General features: G+C 37.1%; 1 protein-coding gene across 5 annotated transcripts in view; it reads left to right on the plus strand.

The window, feature by feature from the left end:
- FGF14 (fibroblast growth factor 14) overlaps positions 1 to 24,298 on the plus strand; it is a 618,400-nt gene that overhangs the window by 484,214 nt on the left and 109,888 nt on the right. For all 5 annotated transcript variants that reach the window (XM_058743452.1, XM_058743486.1, XM_058743476.1 and 2 more), the window contains 2 exons: positions 4,119 to 4,229; positions 10,172 to 10,275. In XM_058743452.1, coding sequence (XP_058599435.1) covers positions 4,119 to 4,229; positions 10,172 to 10,275 — 215 coding nt within the window. The remainder of the gene's footprint in view (positions 1 to 4,118; positions 4,230 to 10,171; positions 10,276 to 24,298) is intronic.

Genomic DNA, 24,298 nt, shown 5'->3' on the forward strand with positions numbered 1-24,298 from the left:
TCTTATGTGGTCATGCTCATATTATATACACATACATCATTACACAAAAGTTTATAATACTGGGGATTTAGTTTTAAGTTAGAAGTCTGGAAAATACAATTGCCTGGTCAAAACTTTTGGTCATTTTTTAGGCTTTACTGCCATCCTGGATTTCATGTTATTACAATTTTCACTCTTATTAGCAATATATGAAATGACTAGATAATTACCCAGTCAGCATTCATTTAAGAAATCTATATTGCCCAGTTCCTATTTGTCTAGACCCTGGAAATGTAACAGTGAGCATATCATATATCTCAGTTTTCTTCGTGAAACTTAGAGTACAGTTTGGAGATAGACATCAATCACATAATTGCACAAATAAATGTGAAATTCAAATAACGAATTATAAAGCAAAATAGTAACATTTATTAACCTCCATGGTTAACACAGATTTAGGTTGTATTATTTCCTGTACCTTTTAATATATTAAAAACATTTCAAAATGAAGTAGTTTTGATATTTGGCTAATGTGAATAATGCTGTAGTTTTTTAAAAATAAGTAATGCCCATGAAGAATGCTGCCATGAAAGTGTTTAAAGAAGGAATCTGAACTCACTTGAGGTATCAGGAAAGTGCCCCAGAAGAAGAATTGATGGAGCTGAACTTCAGAAGGAGAAAAAGAAGTTAAATACTCAAAGATGTGTGCATGTGGGTATGTGCACACAGATGTGCAAGGGGGCATATTTATGTAGAGACAGGGAAGGTTAAGGGGACAGGATAAATGTGGAACATTATGGGATATTTGTAGGCAGCCCACAGTGACTGGGGCTGGGCTATACAGGGGATGGAGTGGAGTACTAGAAGACAATGCAGGGCATGTGAGTAGTTCAGTGAGTGGCCAGAGCCCCTGCATGTTTACTGATCTGCTGGATGGAATGGGCCCACTGCAGGTGCAAAGACCACCCAGGAGAGGCAATGAGGGGCCTGAAGAACTGCTGGCAGTGCACATAGAACAAGGAGCAAGTGAGAGAGATCTTGAAGACAGCATCTGCAAAAACCGAGCAATTCCTTAGCCGGAATGGCAAAGGCAGGCACAGTGTTGAGACCTTTCACATGAGTTGATGAGTCAGCGATACAAGTACCTTCCGCTGGAGTTGGTGGAGGAGGGAGAATGACACAGATGAATTTAAACTTACAGTGTTAAATCTGCAACTTTGGTGAGGGTTTCATGAGTGGAAATTTATTGGGAATGTGGCCAATGGCAAAGTGGGATGGATCATAGAAGAGATTTTCAAGCACTTTGATTCTTTCTAACTTCATGTGATTGTTTTAATCACTGATTTGGCCCTAGGTATGCAGGGTTTGGGTTTATATACAGCTGTGGTTAATCTTTAAAATCTAGTTTAAAAAAAAGAAAACAAGATTGGTTTGCATTTTAGTTTAGATTCTTAAGATGGTTCGGGCCAATTGTTCAACTTCCAGAGGCCACACAGTTTAGTGGTTAAAATGTAGATCATGTTCAAACCCCAGTGGAGCACTTGTCAGTTTTGTGTTCTTTGTCAATTACTCCATCATTCTGACTCCACCTTCTCATCTTCAAAGTGGGATTTCTAATAAGTAAGTTGTGGTTTGTTCAATGAGTTAATCCTGTGACGTACTTACCACAGTGCCTGGCACCTGGGAAGAGCACAGTCAGTGTTATTATGGTTCCTCAAAAAGAGAATATCAAATAATGTGAAACTAGATGCATAGAAATCAATTTGGTTTCGTTTCTTTGAAATTGAGTGAGAACTCAAAACTATGGTTTCGTTCTTTGCTCACACATTGCTCAGACTTATGTCCTCTAGTCCCATCCATGTTGTCACAAATGGCACAATTTCCTTCTTTGTAAAGGCTGAATAATATTCTGTTGTGCACATATACCACATTTTCTTTATCCATTCACTTGCTGATGCGCACTTAGGTTGTTTCCATATCTTGGCTATTGTGAATAATGCTGTAGTGAACATGGAGCTGTAGATCTCTTTGAGACCCCGATTTCATTTCCTGTGGCTGTGTACCCAGAAGTGGGATTGCAGTATCAAGCGGATTGGTTGTTTAATTTTTAATTTTTGAAGGAACCTCCATACTGTATTCCACAGTGGCTGCATTAATTTGTATTCCCACCAACAGTACACAAGGATTCCACTTTCTCCACATTCTCACCAATACTTGTTATCTCTTGTCTTTTTGATAATAGGAAAAGCAACAAAAAAAGAAGAGGAAGAAGTGTTCTCTTTAAATGCGAGGGAGCTTGTGGGGGTTATGTGTCTTTTACTGCCTTGCCTGACCTACTTAATTCAAGTAGTAGCTAAAATGTAGAATTATTAACACTAAGTGATTCAAAACATAAAGCTTTTACGGAGGATTGTCAATCTCTGAAATTCCTTGTATGTCCTCATGGCAATTAAAAACCTGACTTTTTACCTTTGTTCTCTTCTTTTCCATGCCATTTATTTGCAGTGATGAGCATAAATACAATGCAGCATAAATAAGAAAAGAAGTCCTCAATACGTAGAGGGTCAATAACCCAGTCAAATTTTACTGAGTGAATGGCAGACTAAGGTGCAAGAGTAATTTTTCCCACTAATGCACTTCTTAGAATTGTGTGATTTTTAAAGGTATATACTACAGAATAAGGAGCATATGTCACACAATCCCAATAATAACTTAGATTGTTTTTTAATCCTAGTCTTCTAGAAGCATCTATTATATTTAGTCACACTGATGTGATTCTGTGGTGTTCATGCAGTATTCCCCCCAGATTTTCTTCACTATCATATGATCTTTGAAGAAAATCTAAGCACCAAAAAGTCATTTCTCAAATTATTAGTTATATTATATGTCCATAATAATAGATATTGACATTGTCTTTAGTTTCTTGAGGACTAAACAAAAGACTAAGGGTATTCTGGTTTGGAAGAACTTTTTTTTTTTTTTTTGACATGTGTGTTTTTTTGTTTGTGTTCACCTGTTGGCAAATCCGCAAATTTTCTGTCAATTACAAGATGGTAGCCTTCATCGTTCTGTGCCATTCTACTGTTTGATAGCATGATCGTATTTGCATGTCCCATTCAGCGATTGTGGAGAGGTGCCAGTTGCCATGGTGATGAATATGATGTCCAACATCATATCTAGTCATAAAACAAGGATGGCCTTTGAAAAGCCACATGTAAATATTTATTTTCAAAGGTACAGCTGGCTCTTTGTGAAGCCTGGGTCACTTGAATGGTTTTCTTTTCAATGAATCATCAAATGAGAAGTCTGTTACCATATAATTTCCCTTTTTGCTTTAATAAACTTCCACTGTCCTCTATCCTTGGCCCTTTTGGCTAAGAATCAAAATCCACGTTATAAAATTTCACTCTTTTTTAGTTATAAATGTGTGTAAGCTGTCTAATTCGTCCAGATTATGGCCACAGAGCTGACCTGACAGCATAGGTTTGTTATGGTGCCTCACCCTGAGCTCAGAAATCGACTGTCCCATTTTTCTGTGGGTCATGCATGAGTACTAGATGCTTCCATGCCAGTCAGGCTGACCCTTTAGACATCAAAGAGGCATTCTCCATAATGGGGCTTTTTCTAAGAATGCATATCAAAATGTTAGTATGATTTTTTTTATTATAGGCTTTTCAACTTTTGGGATTACTTGTCAAATTAAGTAAAAAGAAAAATCCATTAAAAAGCCTTTAATAAGGTTTCTTAGAAGCAGAAGTTTGCACAACTCTTGTACTACCATCCTGAATGATATTAGACTATTAGACTAATTAGTTTAGGACTTAGCTAATAATTAAACGAATAGATTATTAAGTAGCTCAACTGTGTTAATTAATAATTTAAATCCACACATTAGTTTCATAAAAGGACCTATTTTCAGCTGCTGACACATGCAACTTATGACTACCTTTTCCTCACCTTTACTGATCAATATGCTCTAAGTTTGATTCAGACAGAGGAATCTGGGAGATAGGGAATGAAAGGTGCTACTTCTATCCAATGCCCTCTTCTGAAAAAGAAAGAAAAGAATCAGAAAAAGAAAAAAAGAAACTCTATTCTGACACATTGTGAGGCTTATGATAACTATGTTTGCCTTTCAGATCCCCAGCTCAAGGGTATAGTGACCAGGTTATATTGCAGGCAAGGCTACTACTTGCAAATGCATCCCGATGGAGCTCTCGATGGAACCAAGGATGACAGCACTAATTCTAGTAAGTGACAACCTCAGGCCACCCATTAACACAGTTGGTAGAAGCTACGCTGCTGCTTAAATGACTTCTTAAAATACATTTACAAATACTTGTTGTGTTGGTTCATTTTTACAAATGTTACACACTAGAATGCCATTTACCATTGTACTTGGACCACATGGATGAAAACATTAACAGCAACAAAAGAAAGCTATCATTTTAAGATAATTAGAGGTTATTTTCTCTCTTTCTCTTTTTTTCAAAATGATTGTTACATCCAACATTATTGTTACTTTTAATCTTCATTATCCTAAAAGTGAAATAAGGACACCAGTGCATCCAGATGAAAGTTGAATCCATGTTTACTTTGGAAATACTGTTTTTATCAGGCTTGTAGCTTTTTAATGATAATTGTGGAAATTCAAGAGCTGTAAGGATTAGTTGTTTCAAATAATGGAAATGGAGTTTTTCAAATTCTTTGCATTCAACCAGAAAAGATAGTATCTTTTTTGTAGAGAGGATGCGAAAGTTCTGTACCTTTAAATACATTGTACAAAATGTTTACATTATATATTTGGGTCTGTGATGATTTTTCTTTAGTTGAAAAGCCACTGACCCTCCATTGTATTAGTGTCTGCCTTCACTTTACTATTTTTTAATATATAATTCTTCTTTGTGTTTTCATTCTGGTGTCTCTTCTTAATTGTTTGTGTTTTCCCTTCCCATTTTCTGTTTATTCTGGCATAGAAGTCCTTTTAATTTAGCACATCGGTTTTAAAATAGACCCTTTCCAATGCTTGAGAGAATGAATGAAAAGCAAAAACTGATTTTATTGGAGATATTTATTCACATATTAACAGTGGATCAGGAGTGGATATGAATCTTTTCCTCCATTTAACATTAGCCCTTCATTTATAGAACATCATTCCATGAGAAGAAGGGAGGATTTGAATACGTATAACAAAATTATAGTCACTTTCTGTTTTAAGTTCTAGTAATCCAAATTTTAGTAGCCCCAAGATCATCTAATAATATAAAGCAGACTGTTTTTGCATTTGATGTCACTATGTGAAGTGTCAATATTTTTCTAGCCATTGTGTTTACCTTTTAGAATTTGGACCTTGCATCATTTAAATTTTTTTCAACCTAAAAATGTTCTGTTTATCTGCATTTTCTTCCTTTTCAATCTCTGATCTTTTTCTGTCTTTGTGTCTATTATGTTGTCCTTTTGTCCTTTTAAACTTTTCTCTATTGTATTTGTTCATTGATTTTTTTTTTGTCAAGTGGTTTATTTCCTTCTTTGATTTAGAGAAAAGAGACGGTAAAGCAATTCAAACACAAGGAAGAAAGAGAAAGCATTTTTATTCTTAAGACTGATGTCAACCATTGTTTACTTGTTGGGATTTTGATATTGAATTGAACTTTTTAAAATTGTAAGGACTTGACCATCTTTGACCTATGAAAGATGCCAGTTTCTTCTGGTTCAAACTAATACATGTGTGTCTGTTCATTTTCTTCTCCCTATCTTTATCTCCTTACCCATTCTTTGACAAAAGGCATTCTCTTTTTCTTATGTCTTATACTTGTGGGAGTCATGGACTCTCAAGATTTGTTAAGTTCTGATGTCTTCAATGTTTTCTGATTTCCTTTGACCAAAATCCAGTGGAGCATGAGGAATAGTTTTCCATAACTCTGATTACTGCAAAAACTGTGACATTCTGACTTAGAGTTTGAGGCCATCCCTTATGACAAAGTTTTTAAGAAAGGAAATAAACCATAGCTATATGAAAATGCTGCTTAGTTTCTCAGAAAAATAATTCTCTTCACAGGTTTTATGCATTTTTCCCCTACCTTCTTCTTTGGTTTTTGTAACGCCAAACAAGTTGGTTATTTTTAACGATGGGAATCAATATCAAATTAAGGTGTGTTAGGTAGACACTATCTTTTAAAAGCGTATTGCTTCAGAATTGAATAAGGAGCACAATATTTTCTAAACTGTGAAAGTGCAGATTTATACATTATCTGCACACACACACACACACACACACACAATTGTATCTGGTTACGCAAACAGTATTAAACACCAAACTGGAAAACTGAGATTAGACACCAAAAGACACACGACCTTCTGTTCTCTAAATGTGTGGGGCTTGTTTTCTCCTACTGTGTAACCACACTTGAAGGAACAAGAGTCTGGCAGCACTTGCAGTCCTCTCTAATCCCCCTAATACTGTCGAGGAACAATTTAAACAATAAAGAGGGGACAGGATCTCCTGTAGAGAAGCCACAGAACCAAGTTCTAGTGCCCACACTCAAGGGGCTTGCATTCCTGTGCAAAGAGCTGTCCCACACCTTCTGTTCCATTTTATGTGCCCTTTTGGCCAGTTGGGTTAGTTCTGTTACCATTTCAACATTTTCCAAAACATAGCAGAATGGAGAGAAACAGGGTGAGATACAGGTTCTCTCCTCAAAAGGCCATTAAAAATTATACGACCATAAAACTTAATAAAACATGGCAGGACTGCGGTAGTTTTATAAAAGCTGTGGGAATTACTGATTCACTCTACTTTTGTGTGTCATCACTTTGTAGTTGAAAAACACATTTTTTAGATGGAATTTTGAGATTATTTTCTTTTCTCTGGTTCATTACAGTAGTCTTATGAATCTTCAGAAAATCATAAGCCATGAAAAGTATTCTATAAACATGAGGGTGAGCACTAGAGATGCTGGCAGGCGGGTCCTGGCAGCACTGCCCTTTTGGTTTGACGAAGGGTGTGATGTAAGAATTCACAAATGCATTCCAGATTTTTGATAATCCTCTGAATCCAAACCAAAGACTAGTAATCTGTAAGTAGGAAAAATAAGGAGAAATAATCTAAAGGTCACCATGCTGCCACCTTGAAAGTTACTATATGACAAAACTGAGGCTTGAGCCTTCAAATCTTCATGATTTGAGTTGGACACATATCCCCACAACTGAACATGAGCTTATTTAGAACTAGGTACAGTCAGAACGACCCTACTAAGCTGCCTCTGTCAAGATTTTTAGGTGAGTTGAGAAGAGAGAGAAAGGCCAGCAGACAGGTGAGCCTGATCCTAACATCCTCCCCGGGTTTTCCAGCCCGAGATTTAGAAATCTCCGGGAAGGAAAGTGCCATGACAGTGATTGATGATGGGTGATTGGTCCTAATAGAGAAGATACTGTAGCAACTTGACTGCTTACTATTGGCATCTATGTGCCCTGGAGAGATCTTTCACAGAAAGAAATGAGTACACAGGTTACTTCCTCACACACTCATTTTCAGGGTATATCCTTTTAAAATTCTTAGAGCTTCCCATCTATCTACTAAACATTAGCCTTACCATGAACTATGGCATTTGATTAGGGTGTAGTTTTCTTTTCCCCTAGTTTGCTTTTGGGGATGTCCTGAGGTTTTCCTGTGCTCTTAAACTTAATTGCTCCCATCACCAGATTTAATAAATGCTACAAGCACCCCTCTCATCTTAGAAATTCCCGACCTGATAATTTGATGTGTAAAAATTGCCCATCACTCACAGCTACCACCATGCTACAGGCCTTGGGATGGCTGTTCCCATCTTGGCTGTACTTTAGCATCATTTGAGGAGCTTTTTAAAAAATTTCCTTATGCCCTAAACCCTAAACCCACTTCCAGAGATTCTTATTTAATTTAATTAGTCTGTGGTTGGGCATGGATATCCTGCTTTATGAATACAGCTAATTTTAAAGTATAGCCGGGGTTGAAAATCACTACTGTACGGAAAACTAGAGTGTTCCACGAAATAAATAAAGTAACATGAACATCTTATTATTCTGAACTCCCCTAGGCTTTGTGACATTGCTTTATAATTATATAAAATACAAAAGGAATGGAAAATATAATGATGTCTCAATTAACATGGGTATCTGTAGTTTTAATTAGCACCATGGATTCATCATGATCAGCTCTGAATGGGCTTCCACATGACAGTGGTTACATGGATTAGCTTTGATTTGTCTTTTTGTAAATGATAATAACTGACATTTTGGAATTCAGGTCCCAACCAAAATCCTAGGGAAAAAACCTATTTTCTGGAAAGGTCATTTTAGGCTATCATCTATAATTTTTCTCTTTCCTATACCATATTATTTTGATGAGTTCATGACGTACTTACTTTCTAGAATTATACCATCTGGCCTCTATCAAATATATGGCACCTACAAATACCATTAGGAGTGTGTAAAGATTAGAATGAATGGGTTAAGTTAGAATAGTTTTCAAGGACAGGCATCCAACTATGTTTTTTTTCTCCAGAACTTTTACACCTAAATCAGGAATTGTTCTATGGTACCCATCCTTTCAAAATATAAGGGAGATAGGAGAGTTTAGGTGTTCTGGCTAAGAGAGATATTAGCCAATGGTCCTGTTCCACAAAAAAGAAATACTGAGTTACAATGACACAAGTACCATGTACTGTTCAATGACTCCCACTCATGTTTACTATTAAGTAATAGAAGTGAGCAAGCATAAGCCTCATTCTTTTATAACATAAGCCTCTAGAATCCTATGGAAAACAGTCCAAAGATAGCTTGAATCATGAAAGCTATTATCCACTTAATCATTTTGTCCCTGAGTATTCCTTTAGGGATGATTATCTATGACCATGGCCTGCCATGTTCCTTTCATCACAGGCATCTTGACATCTTGGGATCAGTAACATGTAATACTTGGAAAAGAAGGTATAAGTTTCCCCCACCCTTCAGAGAAAAAATGTGATGCCTCAGAATTAAATAGAAATTAATTTATAAAGTACATTTTTAATTATATACTGAATAGACCCATAGATTGAAGCCAAAATTACCCACACTTTTCAAATTATTTGTCTTTTGTGGAATACATTTGAGAACCTAAACCTCAGGTATTTTGTTTACATGTTTACTTCAACATTTCAGGGTTGTCATTGCCTGTTCTGGCCTGATCCAGTTAGTTGGAACTACTCTGGAATTAAGACCTTGAGTGGGAGCAGATAACCTCACTGTGGATAATTAATAGCTCTCTTAAAAATGTATTTACGTTAAGGTCCCCAAAATCATGAAGCAGTTAATACTGAGGATGGTGCTAGAATACCCACAAAAGAGTCAACATGTAACCCCAGGATGACAATGTGTTAAAGGAATGTTCAGACTTTTTTTTAAAACTCAGTGATAACATTGCTATCTGTACTATGTAAAATAATAGAAAAATACTTTTCTGGTCAATAAGGGAAGAAATGAAACATGGAAACATAAATGAGTTTTTATCTCACAGATGGGTAAAATTGAACACTTTCCCCTCTTTTACTTTAGTTATCACTCACAGTTTTATGAGATATTAGTAAAAAAAAAATGTCTCTCTTTAAAATGTGCATGCCGTTCAGTATGATTCGTTCTTTCTAAATTGAGCACATTGGCAGGTACACACCTTTTCTGGGCTCTGCTGGCATCTCATGTTGGTTCAGCAACACTAATTTAGTTTTGAAATTACCTTTTAAACTTCTAGCCTGTCCTACATTGCAGTGATAAAACATGCTTTCTACTTGAAAGACCAGACTAAGCATTCAACTTGGACTTTTTTGATTCCACTCTTTGAGAATCTTCACAGCTGATTTCTTTTGGCATCAAACGATGTCAGAGACTGTGATACTGGAATCATGATTACAGGCTTGAGTCTGTGTATTGGTCCACCAATTCTTTGCAATGCTATAGGTGGACTGCTGATATCTATACGTTGAAGCTCAAGGGCTGATTTTACCCATTGAAGATACGTCTTCATTAGAAAGAGAAATAGAACTTAATTAATTGGAACTTCTCAGAAGGTTGTAACATAGATGATTTTTTTTTCAATAAAAGAAATGAAAGACAGAAAAGTGATGGCAAAGCTTTGCTTCCCCTGCCCATTTGTGACAGGCCATGTTTATCTTTACAGCACTGTTCAACCTCATACCAGTGGGACTGCGCGTTGTTGCCATCCAGGGCGTGAAGACAGGATTGTATATAGCCATGAATGGAGAAGGTTACCTCTACCCATCAGTAAGTAACATGCCAAAGGTGTTGGCCATTCATTCAATGTTTGCAAAAAAAAAAAAAAAAAAAACCAAAACGGTAGTAGCAACAACAAAAATGAGAAGGATCTATGTCTATTGACTCTGCCATCTTGGCTTTAATATTTGATCTTTACTACAGTGCTGTAAGGGCTGTTTCTTTATTATTCATCACTGTCTGATAATATCAGTATATATGTCAAGTGGAAGAGTAATATTACCTCTTAAAATTGTGCATTTGCGTATTTTAAAAAAATGAGCTAGTTTGTAGAAAATTGAATAATTTTGAAAGGGTTGAGGTTAATATAATCTTTTATTTCCATTTAGAAATGTACTTGTCTTAGAGAGTTTCCTGAAAAGATGATTTTATAAAAAGAAACAGAATTATTATGAATTCTAAAAAATAAAATTTAAAAAGAGTAGTTCTTTTGAAACCAGGAATTCAAATTGTGTCAATGTTTTGCAAGCAAAACTACTTATAAAACGTGTATCGAATTTAAATCTAAGCAAGTCTTTCTGTTTTGTGTTAATGTATCCTAGAAGTTGAGCACCTTTTTAGCCATATGACTTCTTCTGCAATATTTATTATTTACACATAAGTCTCATTCAGATGTGCTGTATCCATACATTATAGTGGAGTCAGAATTAATTTCTGCCATAGGACCAAACAATAGAGACTTAGATGAAAGTATTTCTTTTCTCCTTTGAGCAAAAGTTGACAGGTTAAATTCATGGTACCTCAAAGAAAAATGCTCTCATTTGGGTTTGCATGTCATGTTCATTTAAATTCTTTAAAACTCTGTTATTGCTAAATATTATCATCAAAAAACTACATGTAAACATGTATAGAGACATTACCCACGCACACGCCCGCATGCACACACACACGCACATAAAACTTAAGCAGAATCATTCTCTGGGGCATTTTCTTGAGCAAATCTGGAAAAACCTGTCAAAGAAAATGAAATTCGAGCTGCGGATTCCCTCTGCGGTGAACTGGAAAATGTTCTTGTTATTTTAGAAGCTTCATCTGAGTTCCCTAAAGGGTGTTCCTGCACACAGACCTGAGCCTCACATGATGTAAATTGTGTTCTGTTGCCCAAAATGAATATTCAACAGACTGAGAGCAAGATCATGCTAGAATTCCCTATCCTCCCCTTTCAGAGAAGTATGATTCAGATAAAGATCACTTTCTGGAGATACCTTCTTTCAGATACAAGTCAATTTTATGAATTTGACATTTGTTCTGTTATTTTTGTTTCTTTCTTTCCCCCCAGGTCATCTTTGACATACCTAAAAATTATTAGTTGCAGTATCTGCCATAACTTCTAGGTCTCTGTTTCTGTTGATGATTTTATCATGTTGTTTGTTGTGCTCTGATACGTGTGTTGATGTCAGAGGGACATGTGAATGTTTATTTTATCTTTTTGCTACTGAGGGAGGTGCTTTCTATTTCTTTTGCGATGAAGTTGCACACGAATACCATTTTTTAAGGTAATGAATATCATCTTGAGTGTGTGTCTTTGCCGAAAATGCAAGTTCAGGTTGTGTTTGGTGGAAAACATTGCAGCAGTAATAGAAGTGATGAAGGGACTAATGGCTGGTCCATATGGCCTCCTGCCCAGGAATCAGGTCTCATAAGGCTAGCTATGGGTGACAGCATCTGCTCCGATCTGTTTCAGTGACAACTTCAGGTTTATTGTTGACCCGTTATTTTCTGTTCTCAGTGTCCCTGGTTCTCCAGTTCCTTGGCATCTGTGCCTTCCTTTTGGTGCCTTGATTCTTGACTTACAGATGTTGCCTTTCTTCTCTACCAATCTTGACTCTTTGCTTTGAATCCAGGATCTGGTAAAAGATATTCTATCTGTCCGTCCCCCACCCTGTGAGATCCCCACTGCATAGGCCAGGCCCTTATGATCCTCAGCCATCTTTCAGGAAAAGGACTCCAATGCAAATCAAATGCAACTTCCAATCTTTACTATTACTCCATAAAGTGCTATTTATTTCAATGTAATGAAATGTGAACTTAAAATATTTCAGTAAAAAGAATATATTTCCAGGGCACATGGGTGGCTCAGTCTGTTGGGCGGCTGGCTTTGACTCAGGTCGTTATCTCATGGTTTGTGAGTTCGAGCCCTGCGTCAGGCTCTGTGCTGACAGCTCGGAGCCTGGAGCCTGCTTTGGATTCTGTATCTCCCTCTCTTTTCTGTCCCTCCCTTGCTCGCACTCTGTCTCTCTCTTTCTCAAAAATAAATAAACATTCAAAAAAATTAAAAGAATATATTTCCATAGTCCTCTATTTCATAAGTAGTGAGTACTCACTAGGTTAATAATATAGCACAACACAATATAACAATTGCTATACTATATAATAACAATAGATCTACTTCTATAGTAATAATAATGGCTAGTATTTATATAGTAAACTCTGCCCAACACTGTTCTAAGCACTGGCCAGTATTAGCTCATCTAATCCTATTGAGCAAATGCTTTTAAAATGGTGATACTGATGCACAGAGAGTTTAAGAATCTGTGCAGTCACCCAGGTAGTAAATAGAGAACACAGGATTTGAGCATTAATAGTCTGACTCATTAGCTTACATTTTAACTGTTTCACTATAATGCTTCTATGTGCCAGACATTTTTCATCATATGGTCTGGCACCTATTCTATCTAACAAGAAGTTATAAACACATGATGATGTAAGGAAAACCTTTAGGGATTTGCTACCTAGGGAACAGATTTCATTTCAATTTTTAAGAAGTGTAATTTGAAACATGATCCTTTTCCTTTGGAGATTCTCAAACTTAAAAAAAAATCATAGAAAATTGCATCTCTCTGGGAAAAAGTTGATATTATGTACTAAGCATTTAATATTCTTAAAATTTATTACATGTAACTTACGAAATTTAAATTAAAAAAAACTATACCGGGGGCGCCTGGTTGGCTCAGTCAGGTAAGCCTCCGACTTCAGCCCCAGTTGGTCATGATCTCATGGTCCATGGGTTCGAGCCCCGAATCCGGTTCTGTGCTGACAGCTTAGATTCTGGAGCCTGCTTCAGATTCTGTGTCTCCCTCTCTCTCTGACCCTCCCCCACTCACACTCTGTCTCTGTCTCTCTTTCAAAAATAAACATTAAAAAAAATTTTTTTAAAAGCCATGCCACACATGGCTAACTCAGCTAAGAGGTTTTGAAGTTAAGTTGAGTAAATGCTTTAAAAGGAAAACTCCAGTCAACCTCAGGTTTAAAGAAAAAAGTAATAAAGATTAAAGTCTTGGAAATGAAGGAATCTGTTTTAAGTTTGTGCCCACTTTAAAAAGATCAACTTAATATTTGCACAGTGAAAACTAGTGCCCAATATGGGACCAATTTTACTGAGGATCCATAGATTTAGAAGCTAGGCAATAAAACACACAGATCATTCAAAATAAATTCTGTTGAATGAAAATCACATTAGAGTTTTGATTTGAGGTGCATATTTCTCTATTGGCATTTCAGGAAGTAACTCTCATAAGCCCCTGCCATCCAAATAAAGATATTCAATTTGTCAGATAATTTCACCTCCGGTAGGGAAGGTGGGACAAAAAAAAAAAAAAGTACTAAATGAAAATAAACACATTTCTGATGCTGAAGGCACATGTTCCCTGTGGAATCTTTCCTTTTATATGACAATAGTCGTCTCTTTTGTGGTCATGATGATTATAATATGTTCCTCAGAGATGTATATCAAGAGATTTAATGTCAGATATGAACGATTTTCTCAAAGGTAGAAGACAAGCTGCAAGATGGTAGAACAGAAACTGACAAGGGAATACTTACATTAAAGAATTAGTTTAATATGATTTTGGGAAATACATGTATTTTGAACAACTATAAACTGTCTATAGCACCATGAGGAACAATTTTTTTCAAGCAATCTGTAGCTTTGAAAGACTAAGAAAATCCTCTGTAGAGAGACATGGTTTGAAGGTAAATTCTGAATACTGAAGAACTCAGAATGAAGGAAAGGATTGTTCATCATTGGGGCACAGATAGAGAAGAGTGGAAGTCAGAATGTGTTTCTGATATGAGAAGAGGAAAAGGGGGAGGGGGGAGGAAGGAAAAGACACTAATGGTGAGTAGAACCATGGGCTTTCTCGGGACACCTGGACCCCGGATCCAGCCAAGGCTCATGTTGTCATTCATGCCCCAGTCTCTGCCTCTCAAGCTTCTCGTCTATACAATTAAAATGTTTCCCTGGATACTTAAGTTAATTTGGGGGTTTTAAAATTCTGGTTTTAGTCTGTTTGATTTTTCTGAATGATGACATAAGCAGCATACATAAAATGTATAAAGACTCATTATTGCTATCTTATCACAGACTGACATTTATGAGAATATCATATTCCAAAGGGTGATATAAATATTTCTGTTACCCAAATGCAGGCATCTGGGGAGGCAGTAAGCCCTGGGGCTCTCCTGAGATTAATATTTGCTCTGAGTTTCTTAACCAAGTGATACAACTGGAGAGGAAGACAATCCTTTTTCATGTAGATTTGTTAAATGAGTCAAAAAAAAGTAACACTGCTACTGTGATTTCTAAATATTTGGGCTCATAAGAATCACCTGGAAAGAGGGAGAAAAGGTAGATTCTTTGGGTCAGACTCCCAATATTTCAATTCAGTGGGTTTAGTAGGAGTCCCAGGAATCTATATTAATAAGGATCCCCCGTCCACCCACTAGTGGGTAAGTCAAAAGCTGGTAGCTCAACCGTCACCAACCATATAGCAATTATTTTTGAAATGGCTGGTGGGGGAGATGATGGTAGCTTTAGGTTAAGGTAGTAAGAGTAGAGTTGGTAGGCAGGTACCTAGGTGCAGAGCCCCACACTGAGTAGAATAAAATGTTTGGTTTTCCTAACTTCCTTTGCCTCTAATTTGAAGTTTGCAGAAATGTGAAGCAGTTCTGTCCTCTTCTTCACTAAATTAGCAACCCAACTATCGATAGACAATGAATGTGGAAGGAGGGGGTATGAAATGGTCTTTAATTCAGGAAAACAAGGTAAACGCCATATATTCTGCAAAAACACGTTTAAGGACCTCAAAATCTTATCTATTATACATGAGGTAGTTTTCTAATATTGTACTCCCATCCTTCAGAGATATTTTCATGAGCCTCTTCTGAGAAGGTGGTTTTGCTTCCCTACCTCTGTGCCAGCAGGCATCTCTTACATATGGTGATTTGTGTTGCTTCAATGTCCCAAAGCATCCCAGACAGGAAAGCCTCAGAGTCCCTGCCTCACTTCCCATCAATCATACATCTTCCTACAGAGTCCATCACTCTCATAAAATTGGATGGAACAACGTTATTTCCTCTTGACATTTTCTCTTGACAATTCTTCTGTTCATCACTCAGGTTTGGGGTTTAGAAATGGAACTGACTTGTTTTTTCACAGTGTGGTGCTCAGTTTCCCTCCAGCTTCTCTATTCTTTCCTGAGAGTTACTCATATATGGTACACACAATCATTCACCCATATTTCTATGCTTTGGGGTGTTGTGTGAGTTTTTTGGCCATCCTTGATACCCATCCTATCTCTAGCATCTATGGACATCTGTTCTCAGAAAATGGCTCACTACGTATCCCAGTGTTGCTAAGGTACTTTGTCCCTGCCTCCTGGCTTTTTTTTTAAATTTAGGCTCTAGGCAGGGGGTTAATCAAGTAATCTGAGCTACATCTACCATCAATGGCCATCAATATCCTTTGTCCCTAAACCAAGGGCCTCAGTAGCATCTGAAAACTGCTCACCTTGGGGACCAGCCTTTCATACTCTGCCCCCTGGGAGTAGGGAGGCAAAACTAAACCAAGCAGGAATCTAAGTTCATCAGGATACACAGAGATGCCCTTTTCAGAATGGAAGTGTTTCCACCTTTCATCCTTCAGTGTTGATCTCTCTGAATGGGTCAGTTTCTTTATTTTAAAAAGTGTATTAAATTTGAAATGATTATTAATATCTCTGATTTTCAAACAATCTCTGACTTGATATGCATGTTCTTCTGCACAAACAATCTCTAACACCTTTTGAGACTATATATATATATATGTATATATATATATATATATACACACACACATATATATTTGTGTGTGTTTCATTGGAATTAGGTATTGTGCTTAAATTATGCACACATTTATTCACATGATTATACTTTTGGTCAGAGTGTTTTTATTTCTTTTTATGAAATGTTAAATAATAGTTTTCAAATTTGCACATATTTTAAAGCTTTACTTGCTATGCTTAAAAAATATTTCTTTTTTCATTAAGTTTCCCTATGGTTCCTGTTGCATTATGACTCAGTTGGATATATTGCCCAATTTGAAAATGGCTATTATCCTTTCTTGGTATTTTGGCTAAGATAATTTATAGTAACAAGGAAGCAAGTATGGCACATTAGTTAATTTCACTCCAGTGCTCATGTAATTCCCACGACACTGAATACTGATGCACAGAGTAATTGATTATGACAAAGGCAAGGATGCTGTCATTCTACTTAGGGTCACTTGCCAGAAGGAAAAAGCAATTGAGGAACAAATGCAAATGGTAACTACATGTAACTAATTTTAAGCAGCCTTTTGGGCAAAAGAAAGATACGAAACACCCTATGTTAGGTTGATAGTAGGCTATACAAAGAATTAAATGTATTTTTAGGCTATCCAAGTTCCAGTGCCATTTTAAGGAGTGTGAAGGCAGGAGCTGGGGTTGAGGAAGAGAAGACACTGAAGCTTAAGAGGAAGAGGAGGGGGAAAAGGAAAATGGAAAGGAGATCACAAACCAGCAGTGGGGAGATACACTAGGCAGCGTTAGGGAAAGAGTGGAGAAAAGAAAGAGGAGCAGATAGCAAAGGGAAGGAAGCAGGGAAGTCATGTTACAAGGAAAGGAGAGAGGGAGGACCATGTCTTGTGCTCACTCCATCACCTTTCTGGGACTCCCTGACTCCCACCACTCTGGGGTGGAGAAAACAAGACCCTCCCTGGTGAAGCCTAGTCTAGGCTTTCAGACCACACCCAAAATACCTTGTCTGCTCCAGCCCCATGACCACTTTTACCTATTTCCCTTCCCTTAGCCCCCTTTCCAGAATGCTGGCTGTGCTTGGTTATTCTCTAGGCAAGGAAACAGTGTGGCCATACTTGGCTTCCACAGGATTATGCCTGTGATGGTGAGGATTAGTGGAAAGAGGCTAGTGATGGTGTGACAAGCACTGCAACAGGCCAGGTGAGGGATGCTGAGGACATACAAAGGGATAATATTCGGCCTTAAGAAGGGAGATCCTGTCATTTGCAACAACACGCAGAAGTAAAATATGCCAGACACATAAAGAAAACACCTGCATGATATTACTTGTGGAATCTAAACAAATCAAATAAATAGAGGTAAGACTTGAGCAGTGGTTACCAGGATCAGGGAGGTGGGGGAACAGGGGGAGAAGAGATAAAAAAAAAGATAGAAACCAAATAGAGCTTGCAAACTACGAATGTTTGTTCTGTTTGGACAGCACTAAGTGCACACATGATCTGGGGCGGGGAATGCACCCTTCAGTCTACTATTTAGCCACAGTGACAACTTCTCCTTAATTTCATAAAGGAAGATGCTGCACATGTTGACTTTGTTTCTGGACGTGGAGATGGTGGTGTTGGCAACCTCTGGATTAAGGGATTGGAACGGATGAGAGATATTTTGAGTGTTTTCTGAGGAGATATGGAAAGAAGCCTGTGGTGGTCTGGGTATCGGGGTGGGCTCGCTCTGGGAGGACTGGCTCAGAACCTGGTGCTCGGTGGTATCCTCACTGAGGACAAAACCCAGAAGGAGGAGGATACTTGGGTGGCGAACCTGCTGCATTCAGTTCGGGATGTGTTCGGTTTGTCCCCGGAATATGCAGGTGGGTTATAATCCTATTGGTTGACTACTGGATGATGACAAAGCTTTTTTATTCTGGAATAATCATGTCTCAGGGCTGTCTTTAAGAATGACGTGCAGATAGAGAAAGAATGTTCTATGATGGATGATGATAATTTTCCTTTTCATCCCAAATGTGAGACAGAAAATGAAGAGATGAGGTGAATGACATCAGCATAAGTGAAGTTAGATGTTAGAAAGAACTTTATAAAATAACACACTTCTTGAGAAGGCTTACTAATGTATTTTTTTTTAACGTTTATTTTTTATTTTTGAGACAGAGAGAGACAGAGCATGAACAGGGGAGGAGCAGAGAGAGAGGGAGACACAGAATCCGAAACAGGCTCCAGGCTCTGAGCTGTCAGCACAGAGCCCGACGCGGGGCTCGAACTCACAGACCGTGAGATCATGACCTGAGCCGAAGTCGGACGCTTAACCGACCAAGCCACCCAGGCGCCCCTTACTAATGTATTTTAATTAATTCCCAAGTATACAGCATCTGTACAGGCAATTTTGGACAGTGGATAGTAAAGCAGAGGACTAACTGAGTTAAATTCCTAACCTGTATAAAAATGATGCTAAAGATATGGGAGGGAAATATCAGGCCTTCAGATATTCTCACAGTGGTTCACAACCCTCAACATAAGATACCTAAGACTTACTCAGAGAGCAGTGCAGATAACCAGATCATAGAACATTAGCCTGAAAGATTCCAATTCAGTGAATCCAGTGCGTCTCCAGAATCAGAATTTTGAATATGTATCCCAGGCATTTCTAGTGCAGATGTCTGAAGGAGCACACTTTGATAAACATGGGTCTACATCAGTGTCTCAGGAACCAGGGCATTGAGATGAAATGATTTTATATTTACCATTGATGATGATGATGATGATGATGATGATGTTGATGTTTACAAGTTCAGGGCCTGGTTCAGGCCCCTGCAGTAAGCAGAAAGACATGGCCATAAGTAGTGCTCACCTTTCCTGTTGACCAGGTGAGCTGGCCTGTGAGGATACACAAAGAGAAAAGCCTTGTCTGTGATTGCTCCACTCAGTCTGGGGAAGAATAGGACAAGAAATGTGTCCTTGAGCATCAAGATAATATGTGGAAGGACAGGTGTTATTTTGCTGAGACTTGAGAAAATAGAAACAAAGACACTGAATTTCAAACCAATGGCAGCTGGTTTATAGTCCTGAAAAGGAGAAGTGGTCTCCATCACCTAAAGCTCGGGGGAGAAATCAGCCTGAGACAGTCAGCTGGGGGCCACAGGGCACCTGTTGAATTGAAGGGCCAATTCAGGCCAAGGGCATCCTGTCAGAGCAGGCTGCTAAAGACAACAAACCTAGGTTCCTTCAGAAATGAACTCTTTTAAGATTAAAAAATTTACTAATGAAGTAAATATTTTTATTTAATAATTTGTTTATTTTTCCTAAACCCCTATTTCCTCCGAGACATTTTTTTTTTCCTCTAAGCAGGGTCTTTCCACACAAGTCTCATTTCTGGACTAGAGAGACTTCCTCCTCCCTCTTATGTGAGCGGCAGGTCCCTGTGCTTGATCTACCTTTGAACTCCTTTTCCAGGTCCAGTACAGAGAGTGAGTTAATCCCGTATGGACCCATCATTCTACAGATTTCTTAACTACACAAAGCCCATAATACCTACCTCACAAAAATTAAACACATATGTCTAATTACAAAAGGGTCTGCAAGAAATATGTGGAAAACTACTTCTACTCAATATAATTACTTAGCACTTAAATATGGGCTGAAGAATCAAGCACTTGGTGGGGATGTCTATAATCATGAATTTATTTATTCACTCATTCAAGAAACACTTTCGGATGCCTTCCAGTGACAGCTAATGTGCTGTATGTGCTGGGGCTTCAGAGATAATCAGATGGGGCTGAATTAGAAACAACAAAAACCCCCTGAGCATCCAATGGATAGGATGTACATCTTGATGAGGTGAATTTTAAGGCTCCTATCTTTTTTCAGACTCTATGATTCCATGATTGTATCTGTACATTTCTTATCACTCTTTCAATAGTGATGGATATGTAGGAGGTCTTTAATTTGTAGCTTTTGATTGATTATTGCTAAGGTGGAATAAATGTCACCAGTAGATTTTATTAATTTATTCCTCAAGTGCCCTCCTGTTCATGATATTTATTATGAATGTCATTTATCTTTTTACCCGCTGGAAAACATTAAGCATCAGCAAAGAACATAGGAGCCTGTTTATTTCTCAAGCTAGAATTGCAGAAAAGCACTATTTACCCATTCTTTTCCTGAAAGAGCATGACAAACCCACAGAGACAGAACTGGATATGCTATGTCTGCACTCTAACATGGTTATATTTGCATTAATAAAGTGAGTGGTAATGTCTTCACCTTATGAGAGAATCTTGGAGCAAGAAAATAAAACCTGACTCCTGGTAAATCTTGCTAGCACTTGAACTTGAACATTTTAAAGCAAGCACATGGGGGGTACCTAGGTGGCTCAATCGGTTAAGCGTCTAACTTCAGCTCAGGTCATGATCTGACAGTTTGTGAGTTCGAGCCCCACGTCAGGCTCTGTGCTGACAGCTCAGAGCCTGGAGCCTGCTTTGGATTCTATGTCTCCCTTCCTCTCTGCTACTCCCCTGATCACGTTCTGCCTCTCTCTCCTTCAAAAATGAACAAACATTAAAAAAATTCTAAAACAAGCACATGAATAATCATAATTGGAGAAAGGATTTTATTATTTACAGATGTCCATGAAATGACAACAAATACTTTGGTTTTTTATTTCCTTTTAGTGTCAAAGAAAAAAAATACCATTGAAGTTTGCCATTTTATCTTGATTCTTCTCCAGAGCAAAATGAAATACTGTAAAGAGTAACAAAATTTATGTTTGATTGAAATGTTTTACTTTTTCAAAATTTGTATTTGTAGAGGGTAGATGATAGGTGGGAGATAATGAAAGAAATGTTTGCATGTAAGGAGTTTTAAAGACTACCTCAAAATGATAGATAAGCAATACCTACCTAAAATGATAGATAAACAATATTTGAGAATGAACTATCTCTTTGCTTTCATTTTCCACGTCATGAAAAAAATATTACACAAAAACTATATACACGCCAAAGCCAATATACCATATAGTGAATGGCAAACCAGCTCTAATAGTAAAGCAATAGTTAATAGCTATTAAAATTTGGGGCCAAATTCTGCTTCCTTAAAAATTGTTTGCATATGTGGGAGACTCATGATTGAAATTGATACACATCACCCATCCAAGTTGAGTGGATGAGTTTTCTTTCTGATTTTTTTACTTTTGGAGAATTCTTCCTCTTCCTACTTCTTGCATGTGAGCTACCTGCCGGGGACTCTGAGAATTCATGAACCATGAGTTGGGTGTTTCTTTCAGTTTCCTCAATGCAGCCCCAATCATTTACATCCAAGTTTTTATTCACTTAGGAATAAAAATGAAAAATAATTTATGAAATAATTCACAGCAATATGAAAACTACTCTCTTTTTCTTTTCTATTGAGAAAGAACTAAAGCAACTTTTTTTGAAAAGCCTAACTGGCTGTTCCTCCCCACATGTTATATGCAAACAACTGATAAGAATCACTCCTTTGGTGATAATTTTCCTTGTTACCTCTTCTTTATGTCTTTTGTTTCCACTGGTTTTAGACTTATAGTTTTATTGAAAGATTGATGACCAGTTATTTGACTGAAAATATGGGCCATATTTCCATTCTGATATTACCTGTTGACCAATATTGATGCAACACATTCCTGAACCTAATGAAAAAGGCAGACACAACCCCTGGCCTCATGGAACTTACAGTCTCTATAAATGTAAGGTCCATACACAGTGCATTTTCACTTTGAATGATTTGTTTAGATTCTGGAAGTGTGTTACGTGCTCTGAGCTACTTAGGGTTTCACTGAACATTGTCTGTTTGTCCTAAAGTAATGTATTCAGTTTGGAATGCAAGTTTATGGAAAGGTACATGATGCACTTCTTGAGCAAGGACTTAGTAGATCTTAAGAGTTTCGCTTGGAGTTAGATATTTATTGCTTTTAAGGTCTAATGACTATATGAAATGAAGAGACATAAGTCACTTTTATTGACATGTCCTAGCCATGCAAAAGCATCATGATTGGGTGCTGTTTGCTGTCCCTATAGAGGTAGAGACTGAATGGGAACAAAATATTTTTGGAAGTGCTGCATGTTTAACAAGGTGGAAATATTTTATTTGGTTATTAATCTTAGATCTAGGCCACTGTTTAGCAGAAATAGTTATGTGGGTAAGCAGGAAACATTCTACTTTTAAGCTGGTACAAATAATACATAATGGTACTAATCAGACAAATGATGAGTGTTGATTTATGTCATGAGAGAAGCGTTTACTCATGCTATTTAATAAATTAACTCTGAATGCCCTTCACCAGGGGATAAGGAAAAGGGGTTGATTCTCAATGACTCCCCATTAATGTAAACTTCTCCAATTAACTCATCTGTCTCTCAATCATGAGCCCTTTAAAGCTTTGTTTCTACTATATAAACCTTAGACTCAGTACCCGAGATCCTTGTCACGGCAACTTATTTTCTATGGTGAGCAATCCTCTGCTATGGTTCAAGAGTTTTGGTTTCCTGGGCTGTACGCAGACACAGCTTTGAAAAAAACCAATTTTCTTTCTTACTCATAGGTAATAAAGAGTAAAATTATGACATGAAGATATGTTACCTTGAGAGTTGCCTATTTATTGAGGTATGGGAAACATTGTTTTTTCTTAAAAATGACATTAAATGTCCACAAGGCAATGATGCAAATTAATTTACAAGAACCTCCTCTATAATCAAGACTTATTACTCATATTATTTTTGCTATTGTGTTAAATGGTAAAATGATGATTAAAAAGTTAAGTAACTTTGGAAAAAATCAGAGCATCTACTGCATTATTATTTAAATACTTTCATGTAACATTTTGCTTTCTATCCTCTAACCATCAGTTAAGGTTATCAATAAAAACAATAGGAAATTATTTTTTTATCAAGAATTTGCAACTTGGATAACTTTACATACCATTGAATGGTGGCCAGTATACCTAACTCCTACATTGTTTTTATTCCAATATCAGTTAGAATTCTATATTACTAGCAATATCAGTAACAGAAGACTCAACTTTTAAACCGCTCAGAAGTTCTCTAGACAACTTTTACGTAGAGACAAGGTAAGAGACATTCTCTTAATGTCCATGGAGAAATAAACTCTAATGTGCAATATCATATTAAAATAAAGGAGGAAAGGAGGAAGAAATTGGTCCACAGGTACCATCAATGGGTTAGCTATTTTCCTAATGCAGTGTGAGGCTTTTGAAAGACTGTTTTATAGACGAAGCAAAACCAAATATATACCCAGGAGAAATAGCAGTGAACCTTTATTTAATTTAAAATTACATTACATGAGAAGGCTCGCACATTGAAATGGGAAGAATGGCCTTGGGCAATAGTTCCCTTGTGTTTATGTAAAAAAAATCAAATAACACCTTGTAGGAATTTGAATGCAGACAAAATTCTTATTAATTTTTATGCATCATTCATGGAAAAACAATAACCAAAAAAAGAAGGAAAGAAAGAAACCGTGTCAGCAATAGCTCATTGTTTAAGAAGCACAGGATGTTCAATCATACTTTCATTTTCTGAGTCACAAAATCCAGCCTCAACTTTATTTTATTCCTGATGGTCAGTCTTTGGGACCAGTTGGAAATTCCTCAGACTCATTACACCATTAACTAGCAGGACCTAACTATCATTTATTTAAATTTTTTATGAATAACAACTTCATTATACATTGTGTTTCTAATATGACTGGGAAAACTATGAAATGTGGCACGTTGCAGTAGTTAATTTCACTATGAAATGTGGCACGTTTCAGTAGTTAATTTCAATTATCTAATATCCCAATCATTTTCTTAACAGGAGACTTGCCTAAGGGTCTGCTAAAGCTCTGCATATCTTGGAAATTACTGGCTACTAATTGATCCAATAGTAGCATGTTAAAATTACCTTAACCATTCTGTTCAAT

Source organism: Neofelis nebulosa, chromosome 1 (assembly GCF_028018385.1).
Source record: "Neofelis nebulosa isolate mNeoNeb1 chromosome 1, mNeoNeb1.pri, whole genome shotgun sequence".
NCBI classification, from domain to species: domain Eukaryota; kingdom Metazoa; phylum Chordata; class Mammalia; order Carnivora; family Felidae; genus Neofelis; species Neofelis nebulosa.